At 44.0% G+C, this 19,420-nt stretch overlaps 1 protein-coding gene across 1 annotated transcript in view; it reads left to right on the top strand.

The window, feature by feature from the left end:
- LOC128713861 (ankyrin repeat domain-containing protein SOWAHB) overlaps positions 1-18,803 on the top strand; it is a 91,067-nt gene extending 72,264 nt beyond the window's left edge. The window contains exons 9-13 of the mRNA XM_053808731.1: positions 4,409-4,481; positions 7,672-7,761; positions 18,181-18,207; positions 18,276-18,472; positions 18,564-18,803. Coding sequence (XP_053664706.1) covers positions 4,409-4,481; positions 7,672-7,761; positions 18,181-18,207; positions 18,276-18,472; positions 18,564-18,803 — 627 coding nt within the window. The remainder of the gene's footprint in view (positions 1-4,408; positions 4,482-7,671; positions 7,762-18,180; positions 18,208-18,275; positions 18,473-18,563) is intronic.
- Positions 18,804-19,420: the final 617 nt, after the last annotated feature.

Genomic DNA, 19,420 nt, shown 5'->3' on the forward strand with positions numbered 1-19,420 from the left:
AGCTGAACAGGAACCAAAAAAACGCGTTGACGGCCATACTATTTTACCTACCACAAAGTTTCATAACTGTAACGTGTGCACGATTCTTTTTTCGCGATCTCATAACAAACGGACGTGTGTGTGTAACCCTGCTGCTGTAGTTCATTGTTGGTTTACATTTTACAAGATTGCCACACACGAACAAAACAAGCAAGCAAACGGGGGAGTGTGCAAAAGGGGGATACAAAAAAAAAACTCGTGGGTTGGAAATGGCAAACAATTCGCGTTTTTCACTTTCCACCGGTCTCTTGCACCAAAACGGTGCCCAAAGTAAGCGATACCGGGGCGAGCTCGCCCGTTTGGTCGATGATCAATAAACGTAACAGCATCCTGCCGAGGAATGCCGAACGGGCAATACTGGTATGCTGGTTTTTCAATTAGTTTTGTCAACTGACTGATGCAAGAAGGTTAGGTTTTATGAAATTTTTAGGGTTTTATAGTAAAAAAAATGCCGACCATGAAGAGTGTTTCGAATATGCAGTTTGTTCTAATCAAACGAGTCCAAAGACTTGTGGATGTACGGTTTCATTTTTATTAACATATTTTGATGTGTTAGCTAATCAATTTCTTTTATTGGACTTGTTTTAGACTTTCTCGATTGCAATCGCTGTTTCAACTGGTATGCATTCAGCGTTCAACTGTCGGTCAAATATCGGTGCGACGACGATGCCCATGCAAGGAGACAATTTTATTAAACATTGTACTGTACGACACTCTATAAATTGAACGTTTGCTCTCTGGCGTTGGCTGGTGTTGTTTGCTGAGTAAACCAATCTGTTTCGAAGCATCAAGTAAAGGTAAACATACACACGCTTCCACGCAAATCGAACCGACCGAAGCTTTCCACCGGCCAATATGGTGGTGTAGTAACCTGTTTTACGACCAAGCACACCCATCAAAGGCACTGACGTTGCAAAAGTGAAGCTTTTTGATTGGAAATTTTCATTTGCCAGGTTTTGTCAACGCAGGATACAGATCGTCCTGCCGCTCCATGCCCAACACACTACAATGCAAATAGTGTTGTGGGTGATACATACGTACGTAAAATATTTCATTTATTATAAACGAAAGGCGACACGGCATTCAGAACGAAGGTGATGGGTGGGTTAAAAAGGAAACCCCGGGAATGGAATACTCTCATGTAAATCTACGGTTAGATGAATTTGTTTGCCAACAACCAACAAGAACAACCATCATGACGGACTGACGCTGGCTGTGTTTTGCCATTTGCCGAAGTTTGGAAGCCGTTCCTCCGGGGCGTCCTGTGGGGTAGAGGTGTACGCCAGGATCGCTCTATCCGCACGCTTCATGTGCTGCGCCATGATTCGGTGCCGTGTGAAGGTGTATGACATAAGGTGTGGGCACGGTGTAGCTTAGGTGAAAGTGTTGGGTCAAATCAAAAAAGGCCAACGAGGAACAACTCCGGTGAGGCGACGGGGAAGAATGTGGGTTGTTTACGCGGGCGCTCGTAAACATGACTGAACTGATGAAAACGGTCCGACACATACGAGTGAGAGAAAGTCCTGTACGGCATGTCTTCACATGCGGAGGTGGCGTGGCGGTCATCGAGGCGGTCCCGCAATCGGAAGGAAACATTCCGAAAGCGATTCAATTGATGTTGAAGTTTATTTATTTATGTTTTGAGACGAGCGTTCGAAACGTGCCGACACAGTGGAAGCGGAAGCGCCACGTTGCGGTTCGATGCAGTTTGTGACGAAACGGTTGATGAAGAATCTGTTTAGATAAATCTATCCTCGATACACGGGAACACCGAACCTATCACTTCCCCCGTCTGTTTCCGATGGGGGAGGAATCGGTGGCTTTGGTGCCGATAGTCTTGGAAGGAGCATGGTCTCTTCAGTCGGCGACGATTGGTACTGTTCCAGCGAGTCAAAGAGCAATTGCGTGGGTTGTGAAAGGGCATCATTTACCGAACAGCAAAAAGCATCCTCATCTTTTAATGATAGCCAAGATCTGCCTAGTCCCGGGGTCTTGGAATTGTATGTGGAGCTTACCAAGACATGAGATTTCTTCGTCGGACACAGAACCCGTGGCGAGACGATTGAAACATCCGTGAGGGCACCGGAGCCTGAGAACGGATTGGGGACCGATTGCTTCGACACGTAAACCGGTGTATTATGTATATGGTATCGGCTTTCCGCAATCTTGTCCGTGCGTCCGAAAGTGCAAGCTGTACCACCGCTGTTGGCAAACATGTGGACATGACCGGAGACCCGGCAATCGATTTGAAATTTAAGATTTCATTATAATTTCAACCGAAGACATTGCCGCTAATTGCTGTACAATGTTAGATGTATCATTTTTCATTCGATTGTCCTCAGGTCTGGGGACAATGTTGTCGCTAGGACGTCTTGCTTATTCAGAGTAGAGAAAAGCACTTCCCATCCCATCGTCATGTGTACTTCAAAATTGTTGGGATTTTTATGTTCGGATAGTTTCTAAAATAGGTTGTCTATTTGCTTTGAAGTAGTCTACATATCTTCTTCTTCTTAGCTTTATTACCTCCCATTTGGGGGTCAAAGCCCTTTCTCTTTCTTCAGCTGCAGTGTTTTATCCCAAACGCCGAGTCACTGGACAATCGGTTACCTCTTACATATCTAAAACCGATTCTTCATGCTTTTACATCAACTTGAGGAAAAGATTAAAGTTACAAAAGCTGAAAAGAAATAAATTGCCAATATGTTTTCACACCGTATTACCGCCACCATAATGCGTCTTATTGAATATGGATCCAATGTACCGTACGCATCCTTTCCCGACATTAGTTCAATAAATCGTAACACATGAACACCCGGGCACGCAAAACCCATACCGTGGTCGTTGTCACAACGAAACGAATTTAAAGGAAATCTACAAATCCATATCTACCGTACATCATATGTGCTACCCTGCACGCCACGCTCCCTTTTGCTACCGTTGGCTATGCGAAAATGTGTTTCCGAAATGTTTCAATTCACAGCTCCACGTTGATTGGAACAAGGACAGCGTTCACCACACCCTTCCGTTGCGCACACGGGAGACCTAGGCGAACCCCTTTTTTCTTGCTCGCTCGTACCGTTTTAAAGTTTTTAATTTCGTCGTGCTACAACAGCAACCAATCTTCGGTCATCCAGCCGTCACCCCAAAAGCGGATACCGTCCTGGGTGAGAAAATACCGACACGGCTCGCATTAAAGTGGAATAAAATAATAACAACAGCAGCAACAAACTGACAGGAAGCGCGAAACGCGAAAAGGACAAGCACACACGCACGATGGCAACCCGGGAAGGGTTAGAGGGACAATTTGGGCAGAAATATAAAACCCGGCGCAGTAAAATTGAGTAGTTCCAGAGCAGGAGGGCGCTATCGGAGGGCCAGACAACAACAAAAAAGGCAAGAAGAAAGCGATCAGTTCCGCTTATCAAAGGATACGTGACAACATTATAAACATTTGATGCATATGTTGATGTTTACAGCGGATGCGAAACGAACGAAACCTGGTGCCTTAATATGATAGTGTATTGAAGTTTTTTTTTCTCCCTGACCATGCTGACGATTTTTTAACTTTATTTTATTATTACTACTTCTGCGATCGATTGAACCGTGGTAATTCACGTGAAAGTTTTCCCTGTTAACTGCCTGTGTCTGGTGCAGAATCCAACAACGTAGCCTTGCAGGACGATAGAAACAAGGGCACGGGCTAGTAGTATGTTTTCTGGCCCCGCGCACTGGACGGTGTGCATTCGCTTTTATGCCAGTATGCGGGATAACCGGAATTCCATCGAGTGTTGCATGTTTTCATGCATACACATTTACTTTTTGCTCGTCCCGAGCTTGTTGTTTTCCTGCGCTTCTTTTTGGAACTCGTTGCAGTCCCCCCCCAAGAGGGCTGCTTTCCCGGTGTGTGTTGGAATAATAATTACGCTTTTTTCGGGTTTTGCTCTTCTTTCGAAACGGCAGCATAAATTGGGCAGGGCTGTGAAATTTATCCGAGCAACTTTTGTCATCTGTCAGTCAAAGTTCCCAAAACAGCTCCCAGCCTCGCACAACTCTGCTTAACCCTTCGTCCCGAATCCCGTCGCTTGCCCAGTTGACATCCGCGCTACGGTTGTTAATTCCAACTCTTCAAAACTTCATCTTTAAAGTGTCGCTCAATTCCCGTGCCCCCCCTCCGTGACAACGGATCAGAATTGTTCCACGAGCTTCGTATTGTGCTGCTGAGGTTTCATGCTTTCCTTTCCCGGGACTGTGTAACAAATCAATTACCCGTGCGCCGGGGATGGCAGGATTGGCACGGTGCAAGATCAATTTAACTCTAATTATATCGCTCTAATTCTAATTTCCTTTACGGTTTTACTTCATTTCGCAGGGTTACACGGCTCTTCACATTGCCACACAGTTCGGACGGAACGACATTTTTGAGCTTCTGTGCAACGTGTACAGTAAGTATGAAAGGGCACTCTCTGCATAATTATGTCTATGGTTTTAAGCGATGTTTTTTTGCGATCTGCCGTCTAGGGTTGAATCCGTTAAAGCTAGATATCCCGTTTTGTGAAGATTCAATTTTATAATGTTATCAGTTAATCTGTAATAGCTACTACAAGATCAACCAGAAAGATACCCAGAAACGAAGACGATTAACAATTAACGATTTAGTATTGTTTATTTCTCAGGGTGAAAGGCCACAGTGTCTAACAGTAGTCTAGTTCAAGCCCCTAATAGCCGACATAACCTTAAAGTTCAGCAGAAGCTAGGATTGCGGCTTCATCGTTCTGCCAGTCGGAACAGTAGCTAGGCAAAATAGACGTAGATAAAGTAGTTATCTTCATGAATGAAGTAACCTTCTTTTCCTGTGGAAGGTTCTTCAAGCTCTTTACCAAGGAGACGATGCTACTTAGACATTGTCCCAAAAAGCAGCAAAAAGCAAGAGCTCTTTCCGTAATCTTCGGGAGAATGGGGATATGAGCACCAAGAGTCTCAAAACTGCCACTTTCATCACAAAGTAACGAATGGACGAGTACATATGTGATCTTTTTTACTAATACTACCAACTCTCCAAATGAGCCTCAGATGAAGCCAACAGCAATTGTATAGCTTAACCTCTAACGGAAGATCTACTTCACAACTTCGAGACCATCACACAAGTTCAGTTTATCGCAAAGATCCCAAAAAGAAGAACCAAAAAGAATAAAAGACATTTAATGTTTCATCTGCCTTTTCCAAGGTTTCGAGCAACTGGTGTGAGTCCCGGCAGGGCATTCAATTCATATTTCTAGAAAGGTTACAAACATAGAATTCAAACAAATTGTGTTTCATTTAATTTACTTCATTTGATTTTTTCATCGCTCCTCGAAATTAGTCCAATTTCCTAATGCATAAGATTTACATTACGTTTCTTTATTCCTACCTTTTTATCCAACCTGCACACATCTTTGAGAGCTCATTTATTAGCGTTCGGTCGCGTTTGTTGACATTGATGTGGCTTTTTTCGAACGATTTAATCAATCCACTTTCCACTCCATTGAGAAAAATCAATGAGAAAGGCATAAAGAAGCCGCCTTTCACCAACCGCGGCATTGATGAAGCGGCGTAAGCAAGTGAGAACGATCGATAAATCATTCTTATTTGACTGTGCCAGGGTAAACACAGTCAAAATGTCCCTTCGCCAGACAGCTATCGGTACGCTCCCCGATTGATATGATCCATTGTATCAATGGACGGTTTGGATGGGTTCGGCAAATATTTAATACGACAACCGATCGTCGTGACATCGATCGTTTCCGGCGAAAAAATAGATGATCGGTAGCCGACCAGGGGCAATGCGGTAAAAATAAATCATTCATTCTAGCGGGAATCCCATGAGGAAAGTGAATTTTTCAAGCACTTTCTGAAAAGGAACGAGTTTGATGGCGTAGAACACGCGTAGAATCATGTATCGTGATCTGTTCGTTGGAATAAATCGTTAGCTTTAAAATACGGACATCCAGTCGGTGATTCCTCGACGTCGGGGTTTGGCTCGAAGGCTATCCGTTTTCTAGCTTTTATGAAGAGCGAAAGCACCAAAGAGTGGCAAGCCCTTCATCCCTCCACTCTTCACTCTTTAGAAGGCCACACCAAAACAGCCCGAACTACCAAATCGTGTGGACGTGCACCCAATTTCTTCCCCATGTCATTTGTCACTCGTTTTTCATCACTCACCCATGCCAGAAGAACTTCAACTTTCTGCACCCATTCCGTGCACACACTCCCCGATGCCGACATTACACTAGGAGGAATGGTAAAAAAGGAGCAAACGAACCGCGGCTCACGTAAAAAAAAAGGTTACCTAACCGCTGATGATAAGGAAAATAAATTGATCGATAAGTTTTGATTGACAGACGATAACGCCGAAACCGCGCGCCTTGACATCCACAAATTGCGCTCTGAAACTGGCTGTTTGGTTGAAGAGGCCGGCAACAGTGCCGTGGCAATCCTATTTCCTTTCGCGTTCGGTTTGTTGGAGGCATTTTCAACCCAAACGCCTTTCCTTCATCATTAGCTCAAAACTCCACCGAACGAGAACGTACCGGACGGCCGGACTGATGCGAATGACAACGAGAGCATACAAAATCCCCCCGCAGAACAAAACAACACACACACACGCGGCAAAAGTGTCTAATCGCTTCGACTAACGTGTGCTTCATCTCGTTCGCGTGTGCTTTCGGTGTGCTGCCCTCCGATCTTGGGACATGGGTCCAACCGAACCGACCAGATCCTCGACAGCTTGTGACAGATCTCGCGTCGGTGTCGCGGCATCGCAAAACATTTCGTCCCCCCAGTCGCCGATTCGGGCGCGTTCTAATGAAGCGTTGAGCCACAAATTTATCATCAATAGATATTATCGTCCGCAACACAGAAGGCAATGGGCAGCTCGGGGTGGGACTGGGTTGAAATTATCTTCCAAAAATCTCGCCGTTTCGGTTTTCCGAGATTGGGCACAAGCGTAGTAGCGAGCTGCAGAAACCGGAGATGATCCGGTTCGGACAATGTTGCTGTGGCCGCCGGTGGTGGTTAATTATTTTTGGCTTAGGTGATGAATTAATTAGTGCCAATGGAGACGGATCTGTCAGCTTTCATTTCAAACACTCAACTGTTTATGTCCAGATTTGTGGCAGCACAGTAGACGATGTGTGGTCGAATGGTTGGTGTGCTGAGTGAGACTTTGGCCAGCATTATTGGAGTTCGCTGGTTTGAATATATCTGTAACGTTAAGTGCCTTGTGTATGTTTATCTTGTCAAACTTAAACTGAAGCGATCAAGTACCCTTATTAGATTTAACTTTCTTTGATACTCATTCGTGTGTAATAAACGATTCTGCACCTTTGATATATTAAGTTAGTATAGCATCTGATTGAAAAATAATAATTGTAGCTAGGACATATCGTGGACCTAAACCTTAAGCTTTTAGTTTAGTTGGTTGTTGTTCTAATTAATCCGTATTCAGATTCTGATTATCCTATGAGATGTTACCCTAACTGAAAAGTGTCCTTTCAAAGGTACAGAACTGCCGATCAACCATGTACTTGTTTTATTGCATAAACTTCTAAAACCCACCATACTAAAAGATTCTTATCGCTATTCTTCACCCTGCAGAAGCCGACCGTGACCTGCTCGACTGGAGCGGTAAGAAACCGCTGGAGTACCAGAAACAGATGACCAGCGTGTCCGACTCAACATTCAGCAGTGAGTATGAACGCAAAGCGTCTAAGCATGAGAAATTCTTCACCCTTCCCTCGAAGACACTGTCACCGCTGGCCCGCGGTGGTACGTTTATGCGCCGCAAGCGCCGCAAGCGGCCCGCAACCACCGACCAAATGACGCTGCGAAATTTTGTAGAAAGTTTCCCACACCCACCGGCCGGTCCGCGGTCACCGGCGGGCCGGACCGCCGATACCAATAACAACAGTCCGGGCAGTAACGCCCGTAGTACACCCGCGCAAACTAAACCCAACAGTAACGCTGCTAACGCTTCCGCTACTGCGAGCCCACCGCCCACGGGCACGCTCGAACGTCGCAATCGGCGCAATCAGAGCTTCTTCCGGAAGAAGCGAAATGCGACGAACATCGTTTAACCGAATGCTACCTTCCATAACTAACCTTCGATCGAGTTTTGGCATTTTGTTGTAAATCTTTCGTGCCCAAAATATGACCTAGGCTGGTTGATTTGTATTTAGTATTTTAATGCATTTTATTCGCGGATATCTTTTCGGTAACGCCGAGTGCTGGTACAAACATTCTATCTCGCTGCATGCTGCATCCTATCTCTGTTTATTACTTCTTGTTTGTTTTGTTTTATATTTATCTAAAAATAAAGTATTATTTGCATGCCTTACTTTCATTTAATTCGGTTATTTGAAGCTTTACTTCAAACTTACTTGCTTTTACTTTACTACTACTTTATTCATTCCATTTTCTTATACTTAAATCTCCTCATTGTATAACTTTCCCTTTAATATCCCTAATATCTCTATCTCTCTCTCCCTCTGTAGAAGAGATCAGCTGTTACTTGGCTGTCGTGTTTTTAGCATTACGATCGCTTTACCTCTCCACAGCCATCCCGAGCTCTCGTTCTCGGGCTGTAACTTGTCAGAATGCACTTCGCGCGCAATGCATCGCATGCACTCACGCGTCTTGGGCATGATGATGGCCGGTAACGCATGCACACATCCCGCGAGAAACAGGGGTCTTATCAATTTTTTTTAATTAAAATCGTTCCATAAAACAGCAAAACGAATAGGCTAGCGATCAGGAATACACTACAAAAAAAAAAATACACCTACTCATAGTAGGCTTCCATCGCAATATTGTGGCTGCACTTTAATTGCATTCTAGCGTTCCTGTACGTGTGTGCTATGGGGGGGAAAAAGGGGGAGCAATCATTAGCCGAAGGCTGCACAACGAAACAGGCAATGTTTTAAATTCATTTTTTTAACACCTCCTTCGGTGCAGGGTTTTCAGTTGGTGGTCATTTTCCACAATTTCCCCTTGTAGTGTTTTTTTTTCTTCCTTGTTTGGGATAAGAATATTTCCCGAACAGAACAGGGCCAGGGTAAGAAATGACCGGTGAAAAAGGGCACTTAAAATATGCATACTAAGCAGCTGCTATCGCGATGATAACGTTTCGGTACAATCTTGTCCATCATCTTGCCCCACCCCTTTATCGTTGCTGTTCGCTTTTGACAGTGCGTTACTTTTTAGCGAAAGTGTACATTGCGGTGTATGCAACCGAAGAGGCCTCGTTTCGCAATTTGTTTCGAACCGCCACTGGACTGGACTGGACTGGATCGTTCGGCAAAGCGGTACACATTGCGTCACGTCGTTACTCTCAATTATTGGACCGTTTTATTATACGCAGTTCAGTAGCCTTTTACGGTCGATTTCGGAAAACCACTTAATCGAGTTGTTAACTCGATTAAATATTTTGTTGTTAGGTTTGTTGTCCACGGGGAAGGGGTTCGTGCCCCTAATGGGGGGGGGGGAGGATTTAAGTTGATAGTAACGAAATGTTTAATGCTGTTATTACGCAAACAGGTTGAAACAATTTACCTTTATGCTGATTCCACCTTTTTACACTTTGATGTGCTCATTCGCAACTTATTGCATCCATTTCACACACTCATTTTTCACGCTACGGCACACTTCCACTACTTGATTTTAATCCCCAACAGCATGTATGACCCCCCCTGATCTGCATTACAACACCTAATCCCGCAGATATTGGTCGTTACGCCGGGGGGGGGAGGGAAACAACATCAGTAACAAACCAACCAAAAACAACAAAAAATCCAACATCTAAATCCTTTCAGGTTCTCTGCCGGCAACGGACGGTTCGGTGCCCAGAAGGGGGCCCGCCAGTAATGTTTAATTAAAATTCATACGCCTCTCTATTTTCTTTCTTATTTGCATTCTAATCACCTTACGCCAACAACGGAACGATCTTGCCAACCTTACCAACCCTACCGCCACAAACACACACACACACGCCACTCACCTTTCGTGCCACGTTTCGCGCAACGATCATTACGTTCTGGGTTTTGTACGGGTTTTGTACGGCGCGTCCTGCTACCGTACCGACCGGCTTTCGTCCGCGACACGCTACCGTACACGCATACAACCACGCGTGTGTAATCCGCGGGATGCGCGGCGGCACTTCCGGAACTGGCATTGGCTTTTCCCTCCCCCATCGCCTTCGTCTTCGGGAAACAATTTCTTCCCGCATTTGCCATGGCTCACCGAACCGCGGTCGCTCCGTTTGGGACGCGGATAATGCTTATAATCTTACAAACTCGCGCATAAACCCCCACCGATGTATGTGTGTGTGTTTCTTTTTCTTCTTCTTCACCTCAACCCTCGTCGATGTCACACACCGGTCCTGTGCGAATCGTTTGCATTTTCGCGAAGAAATTCAAGCCATGCGATTACAGGCGGTTAACAGCGGTTTCTCCACCTGGCACGCCCTATCGTCCTCCTGGAGGCAAGTGTTGATCTGTCGATATTTGTATGTTTTTCACTCTCCGTGTGTGTTTGTAACTCGTTTTCCTTTGTTTCTCTGTTGTGCGAATGGCAAAAGTTGATATTATGTTTTCGTGATGTGCGTGTGTTTATTTTTTAATTTACTTTTCTACTTTTTCCAACCATGCTTACACAAGCTCATGCTCCGCTTAGGGTAGTTAACGTTGCACGCTTTACCTTTAACTCCTTGTAATGCACCGGATTAAACAGTGATTTGTTGTGCTTATGTTTCTACCTTTTGTTCCAATATCGTCACGTTCACTACTTTGAACACTTATTTACTACCTACGGTGACTAAATTTCAAACATTTCTTTCTCAATGTTTTATTGTCACAATTGTTACTCAAACACGGGAGTATTTCTATTCAGTTCTAATCATCAACTATAACACATCACAATATAATCAAAGAAATTGAATTAATGATCAAAGAGGCTCTATCTTAGGTTAAAGATGAACACCTCTGTGAAAGATCAACAACAAAAATCCAAATTAAACATTGATACAGACATTATATTATTCATATTATAACCTGAAAACCTTCTTCGCTTAAAACTACTAGTGCCTGGCTGTGGGCAAAGTTTGAGACTCTAGAACACATCTAGTTCCATGGGCACGGTAGATCTTCTTCTTCTTATCCTCTACAACCCCTTCTCGGTCTTAGCCTGCTGCAGAAGTCCTCTAAAATGCTCATGGTCGAATGCCTTCGTCTGCCAATCCATTTTTTTGGCCTTTCTGGCGAACGCATCAATGACTCCTCTGTCCATGTGGACGACCTACAAGAACTTTACGGACTGGGTCGTCCGGTGTTATTCTCATGACGTGCTCAGCCTACCGGTACCTGGCGAGTGTAATCCGCTGTACGACAGTAAGTTCGCCGTACAGCCCGTAGAGCTCGTCATTGTAGCGGCTCCTCCATTGTCCTTCCATACATACGGGGCCAAAGATCCTTCTGAGCATGTTCCTCTCGAACGCGGCTTAGAGGGTTCCGTCAGTTTTAGACAAGGTCCATGTCTCAGAGGTATGTGAGTACTTTGATGAGCCTATTTAACAGTCATGCTCCTGGAAGGAAGTCTCCATAAGTTAACAACTAACTAAAGACAACGAGTGTTTATCTGATGAATCCGACTGCAAAAAGTAACCAGTGATAGTAGCGCTGTTTCGCTGCTTACAGATTATTTACGAGTACTGTTTGTTCCAAGACATTCGAAAACTCCCAACGACCTCAACTGAAACAAGGACTTTAACGAATTCAATTTACGTTTTGAACCTTGCATCAGTGGGACCTTTGAAATACTGCCACAAAGGAATGCGTTCTAGCAAGGCACTAAAAATCCTCAACGTATAGACGAGTACACCTGATTCCGAAGATCCAGCTGTGGAATGGTCTGCTACTCTCTTTTATGCACCTTCCACGCTATCCTACACTGACCATGTCATATGTTTTTGTATCCTCATACGCACCAAAGCCACTTGCACACAGTACCAGCATTGACAGCACGCATCATAAGCATGATTAAATTTAGCAATTTACCATGAAACAGATGAACATAAACACCGATGACTATATTTCACCAAAAAGGTGAACGCATGGCATGCACAACCCATTCGTTCCGGCTGGCAGCTACCGAAGGCCCAATTACCGAACGATGTGACTTTATCGCGCTTCGCGCGTGTCATACCAGCTTGTCACGTATTCAAATTCTGAGCCACCTTGTTCCGCAACAATGATACCACATGTCGGGCCCTGGGTAATCACTCAGCCAGCACCAGCTTGCCCGCGAAAGGTGTCTTCTGCACTGGGGAAGATCATTCGACGTCCAACTGTCCTAATTGATAGCCGTGCACAACATACTGGAGGGATGGATAAAAAAAACACAATCTTAAAGGCGCGAATTCGCGCGGCCGGTGTTGTTTTGCTTATCAGTTTTTGCCGCGGAACAACAAAAACCGGAACAACGGACAGCACACGCGGCTGCTCCATGCGGCAGCATGCGGCTTTCTCTCGCCCGGTTTTAATGATTGACAGTTGGTGACACCGGGAAGAAGGTTAGTCGGGTTGGACATTCCAACCGAGCGGTACGCGCGTACGCGTGCATGATCGTTTCTATCTTTTCCATCGATCATCTTCACCAGCGGGACGTCAGCTGGATCTTCGGATGATGGAAGGGGCAGAACCACGGGAAGGGTGTCCGGGTGTGTTGGGTGCGTGTCAAGGCTTAATTTATAGGAATATATCCATTATCAATTTACCCGGCACTATAGTGGCCGTGCTGTTGTTTACCATCACAGACATATGACACATTAACGATCGTATCGAAGAACCATCGCTTCCTGTGATCGTCACCTGATCCTAATGGATGCAACCGGAAAGAACCAACGGAGAAATGCAATTGCTCCCCGATTTCACATCGGCAATCGGTAGTTAGGCCATCGAAAGGCGTGCAAAATGGATCATACGTTCCCACTTCCAATTTGCATTCCTGCCAGCACCGGTATCTTATCTTTTTTGTGTATGAAACGTTATCACCAGAAGCCGAGCCAATTGCAACGGGCACCGTTAAGACCGGGCGGTTAATAATAATTTGCAATAAGAGAAACCATTTTACAGCAAGGAACACCAGCGTTTTACAGCAAGTACACCAGCTCGTTTTACGAGCGTAAACCAGACGGCAGGGACGTAACGACGAGTATGTAAATATGTCCTGCAGGGATAGTGAGTGACTCCACCGTGCATTTTGGATGATGTTCGAACCGTGCACAGGGTACTCCAAGCCCAATTACGCCCCAAGAAGCCTCGGTATTCCTCATTTCATATCTTTTTTTGTCTGTCCCTCGCTCTTTCCCTACGGTTCTTTCCCCTACCAGCTTTGGTGGATCGCTTGCATATGCAATTAATGCTTTTCCGGTCCGTTTAAACTTTTTTGCGCCCTCCGTCTGGGGGCGTGTGTGTGTGTGTATGTTGCGGCAGCCAGAAATGCATTCGTGTGTGCATACTTCGAACAGCAAAGTTCATGTTGACGACGCAAAAACACTTAACCAGCACACATTTAGCCACGCATATGGGCGGCAGGGATGGCAATGTGCAAGACGAAGGGTATGTCTTAATTCCTAGTTATGTTTCTTCGTTTGTTTTTTACCCCCCCACTATCCCGGTGCTTCGCGCTACACGCCTCTCCGGCGACCGGTAAATTCTTTCCGAAAGCTTCCCTGCTGGCAAGCGATAGTCCGTGAGGCAGAGACAACGGCAGCAACAAAAAAATCAACAGCTACAGAAAGATACAAAACAATCTCAAAACCCAACCAACACTCTCTAGTCCGCAAACAGTCCGGCGAAACGGTAATTTTATGGTCAATTGGATGTGTGGAGCATATCAGCGGCACTCGGACGCCCTGCCTTCCTTATCGTTGGCACGATCGTGGCCACGGTTCACGCTGTAATTTCTGCAAATGATCGATTCGAATGCCGATTACACTTACCCAGGTAATGGGCACGTGCAGAAATTAATGTAAAACCAAACCATATCTCTATTTATGCTGCGCCTATCTGGTGTCTACCGGCCGTATCGGTGGTTGGTTGAGGAACCAGGAACCAGCAGCAGGTACGGAGCAGAGTGGGTAAATGGTGAATGTCATCTTAACGCCACTTTACATCAAGTCGTGCGATGCTGCGGCGATACACACCGTCGCTGATCGACGGCTAAACGATGTCGACGTGGTGAAGGGACACGTCAACAAACGGATACGGTGCGCCAAGATGATGTTCGATCTCGGGCGAACAGTAAGTTTCCCCGGGATTGGATGAAGGGCGAGATGAAAACAATCGACCGATGACACACATCCAACCACTCCAGTGTTGCGGCATTATTAACCAGCGACACTAGTGACACGTGTTGATTAGATGCGTGTGCAAAGTTATGACAACTTACACATTTGCAACGGCCAGCTCGGAAAATGCATCGTAGCGAAGCACTCTTAATGCAATTGGTGTACCGAACTGCATGTCGATGCCTGTACAATTATACATTTGTTTCGCGAGTGTAAAACCATGTTCCCGTGGCGTAGCTGTATCGATCGCTGTATAATCGATCGTAGTACTATAAATATAATTATATGATAATTGAAGCTTGTGCTGCTTTTTATGTTACAATGCTACAACCCTTTGACCTTTGTCTCTTGGTACTAACGACTTAATTAAATCCGGAGATAGCTCTAGAAACAGGAGTTTGTCAGTAATCCTTTATCTTTTGAATGCTTTATATTTATTATTTCTTAAACGAATTTTACATCTCCCGTGTTGAATTCCAGTTGTAAGATATTCTTATAAGAGAGAATAGAGAAAGAGAAGAGGTAGTTATCAGAAAGCATTTCGGGATGCACCTCAATGGATTAATCACTGATACCGGTTAAGATTTAAAAGACGTATAATCTACAGAATTCCTTTTCAAGATAGTTAGGCTCATCTGTATGCTCTTCTTACTTTGGGCTAAAGTAGGCCAAGCCTTGATGATATACTCAGATACACTCAGCGATGTCTTCCAAATGTTTATTCAGGCGTCAGAAAAACCTGAGTTGGAAACCGAATGCACACCTGATCTACTCGCAGTTGATGTAGAGATCGCAATCATGAGGTCGTCCAAAACTCCTATAGTGTTTGGAATGGAATATGTCCAAAACTAGAGGAGACTCCTCTTAACATCATTCGATAATCCATTTGTTGTGCTTGGTATACAACAAAGAATCATCTGTGTGGACTCTTAAGGCCCCAATGCATGATTTACCAAAATTGAGATTGATGTCCGAATATCTTTCTCAAAAATTTCCTTCTTTCTAATGCTCTAATGCTTTAATTTCCTATAACCTTTCGATGAACATTTCAATTCGTACGGCAGTGAAATTTCAACTCTTCACTCCACCACACGATTTATCGAAGTTTTCATACACAATTGGGGCGAATTTTGGCCCAAACCATAAAAAACCCCCAACAAATACCTGAAACCACTTGCCCTTTTCTTATTCTCCCCTTCATCCTCTGGTAATATCGCCGCCCGGTACACACGGTGGCGATTAAGGCATCTTGAATGTTGGACAAATTGTAACATTTGTAGTCGTTTACAAAAACACACACAAAACAAAGCAAACACAACAACAACAAAAAAACACACATTCAAAAACAAAATCGAAACACGGGTGTGTGTGAAGAATGGCGATGCCAGTGTGTACGCTTGAAATTGAAACAACACTAGCCAACAAACAAACAACAAAAAAAACAGAACAGCTAATCCACGCAACAACAAAAAAAAACCACACGCCTCTCACAAAAAGCTTTCCTCCAACCGGTGAAGCCGTTTTTTTTTTAATTATTGCATTTCAGATTGACATTGCTTCGTGTGGTGGAGGAGAGTACGAAAAAAAGGCTTTAATTCGATCTCGCTAAGCCCCCCGCCACCTCCCTATGTCGACATTGTAATCCTCGGCCAGTGTGAAGCTTTTAAAGGCGGCCATCTTAATGGTTCCACGCGTGCCTGCCCCACTCGCTCTTACTTATGCGGCCGGTTTGGTAGTAATGATAGCTATGGAGGGGGTTATTAATAAGTAGATTAAAGCTCGGATAATATCTGCACACTGATTCGCACACGTACCCAATCGCTGTGTGGAGAGGGAGGATTTTTTTGCCGTTGTTCCTTTCCACCGGCCTCTATTTCTCGGTGATTGTAACGCTGACTGGTTGGTTGGTTGGTTGGTTTGCTTGGTGCGTATATAATATCGCGAGTGGTGGCGATCGTGAAGCATTTAATCCGCACCCCTGTTTCGCTGGCTCGCGAGCTGATCTCTATTGTTGCGCCCAGACCACCTCTCCGTTGCACTCTGCCGATGTTGGCCGTGGTGGGAATTAATATGCTTATCTAAGCGGATAAGAGCTTTATGGATATCTTTAACAACCGAAACGTATGAAATGTTCACCTGAGAAGGTATGGATGCACTGAAAGCATTTGCATTCCATCGTTACACATCCTCATCATCGCCAGTAGTACGGCTGCTCTGCCCCGGAGGCAAACAGGAATTCCCGAGAGAATTTCTCTACGGGGCTGATGCGTGAAGTGTAGTGCACCGAATGATCATTAATCTGCCACATGCTGCTTCGTCTAATCTTATAGCAAATAGGGTGGAAGTTAACCGTTCCGATAGCGGACACGTGCTAGAGCCAATTATAGCGTTACGATTCAATCGACAATGGGAAGTTCGGAACTGTGAAGGAAAATCGGCATCCAATAAGGGAGTGAGTTAAGGGACGAATGATTACTAACCTTAAACAAGTTGTATTAGTGTCTCCGGGATATAATTTAGCCAATCATTTGGCAAGAGTATCAGCTTTAGTTTAGCGAACAGCAAAGCGTTACTAATAGAATTCACTTGCGAACTTTAGACACTTAGACGAAGAGTCATAATATGACATATTGAATTGTTTCACCTGATGTTCAATGTGACATAGTGTCACAATATGCTCTGAATTTACAATACATTATGGAAGGTTTAGTGACAATTTTCATCACTTCATCCTCATTCAAACTAATGCTATATGTTTGCCTATTTGCCCAGAAATCCAGCTGACATATTGGATGTAGTCTCATGAAGTAATGCCGAGTATTGTGTGAATCTATATGAGTCGTCTAGCTTCAACTCTGAATGACTCTAAACTTCTATTAGGACGAATCATACATCATCAAGGATTCAAGATTGGAATAATCCAAGATGTTTTTGGCTCTGTTGTTTATGGAAAGATAGTGCATGATTCGCTACGAGCCCTTCAAGATATACGATGAACTCACAATATATGGTCAAGACTCCGATTAACTGACCATGCATAGATTCAATGTCAATCTTTAGATAATCTTGAATCGTGATGAATCTTTTACAAATTTGAAAATCATAAATCTTTTGAGATAAATTCATTTTTTAATGGTCGAATGTAGCTTAAAATATCATATAAGCCATACCCGTTTATTCTCCAAAAAAGAAATAGTCCAAAACCTCCATAATTCTTCAACAACAACTTCCGAAACCAGGAACTTATGGTGATTGATAGTAGATTAACTTCACAATATTTTTCGATTATTGTACAACAGTTGCGATAAAGCCCTTCCGATAAGAGCTACCTTTAGCTAAACACTTCATCGTTTTTCCAATTTACTAAATCGAAATTTAATTATGTGACGGCAATAAATGTAAGTGAGTATCCGCATAACAATATCACACTTTATGTGTAATTAGTCAACACAAGTTTGTCCACGTCCTTTTGCCTATTTATAAACTTTTATTTCTTTTTCTACTCTCTAATGCTATCTTTTTAGTACTACTTTAAGGGTGCGGGTACGCTTGTTAGTGTAGCGATTGCTTTCTTAATTATCTATCTCCCACTTGCTTCAAATGTGCAGCGTCTTGCAGGAAACTTATGTTATAAAAGTGTGTTGAACCACTTCTGCATGTTCCCGTTTAACGCTTAATAAGTTCTACTAATCCTCTGCTGAGCAGCAAAAACTCTATCCTCGTTGTTCCTTCGCCATACTAATTATCTTTTTTTCGCCATGCAGAAATCAAGGCACGGAAAAAGCATTCAGGTAAGAACAACTCTGTCACAACTTCATCCCATTTGCTGCCATCGTGTACTAACTTCCGTACCGCGTAGAAAAAGACTCCGGCTTCCTGAGGATTGGTTCCCTGAACGTGCGGGTGAAGAAAACCACCGAAGCGTTCAGCAACTTTCTGGGAGTGGGCACCCACCAAACGCGTATGCCGTCGACAGCGATTAGATCCAGCGCCCCACCGGATACGCTTTTCATCGACAAACTGCACAAAACCTGGGGCTCGGCCGATAACATACCGGTAAGGGGTGCAAAAGAGCCAAACCTAAAATCCATAACGCACATGATGTTTGCTAACAATTTTCTTGGCCCCAATTGTGCATATTTCACAGAAGGAAGATTCGGCCATGCCACCACCGAAGTATGGACCGGTGAAGAAGCGACGTCAGAAGCGGGACATCGAGTACGATCCTAACAGTGAGCACTTTAGTCAGAGTATGCCGACCACACCGAGCCAGGTACGGGCACCGGTCGGTACGCTGTCGGAAAATCCCGACGGTGAATCGATGGGTGATTCCGATTCCGATACGGCCTGCGGGTTCGATTCCAACTGGAGACCGACCTACATTTGAACGATTTCAATCGTATACTGTTTGGTACATTCGTAAGGAAATGTATTACTAATCATTTAAAGCATTTTGCAATCAAATGACTCCAACTAACAACTCAAATTGTGGACTTAATAAACCATATTACATTAAAGGACTTATGACTCGAACGTGTTATTTTTTACACATAATGAATCAAAACTGAATTGAAATAAACTTGATGAGGACGAGGATCTAGAAATTGTGGAGAAGTTCTGCTACCTTTGTATAATTTAACTTCGCTGGTATGTTTTTAATAATCTGGAAAAATATTTCCAAATTTTATAATTGCAAAAAAAGTTTTATTTTACTCGTAACACATACAAAAGGTGCTCAATTTGATTGTAAAACATTACACAACTAACAAGTCGTGTAACGGTTTTGAATTTTCAAAACGCCCCGGTGCGTTGCATAGTTTTTTCACCAGGTTGTCAAAGTGACAGTTCATCTTTCGCACATCTCATCCGTATTTACCTTGTTGTTTACACATGCGGCGACATACCACAACAAAACCAAAAAAAGCACCATCAAGCACGTTGTCCTGCCGCAGTAATCCACGGGCAATCTAATTGGCAAATAATCACGTTCTCTTGTGCATCGAA

This window comes from Anopheles marshallii, chromosome 3, assembly GCF_943734725.1.
Source record: "Anopheles marshallii chromosome 3, idAnoMarsDA_429_01, whole genome shotgun sequence".
Classification (NCBI taxonomy): Eukaryota; Metazoa; Arthropoda; class Insecta; order Diptera; family Culicidae; genus Anopheles; species Anopheles marshallii.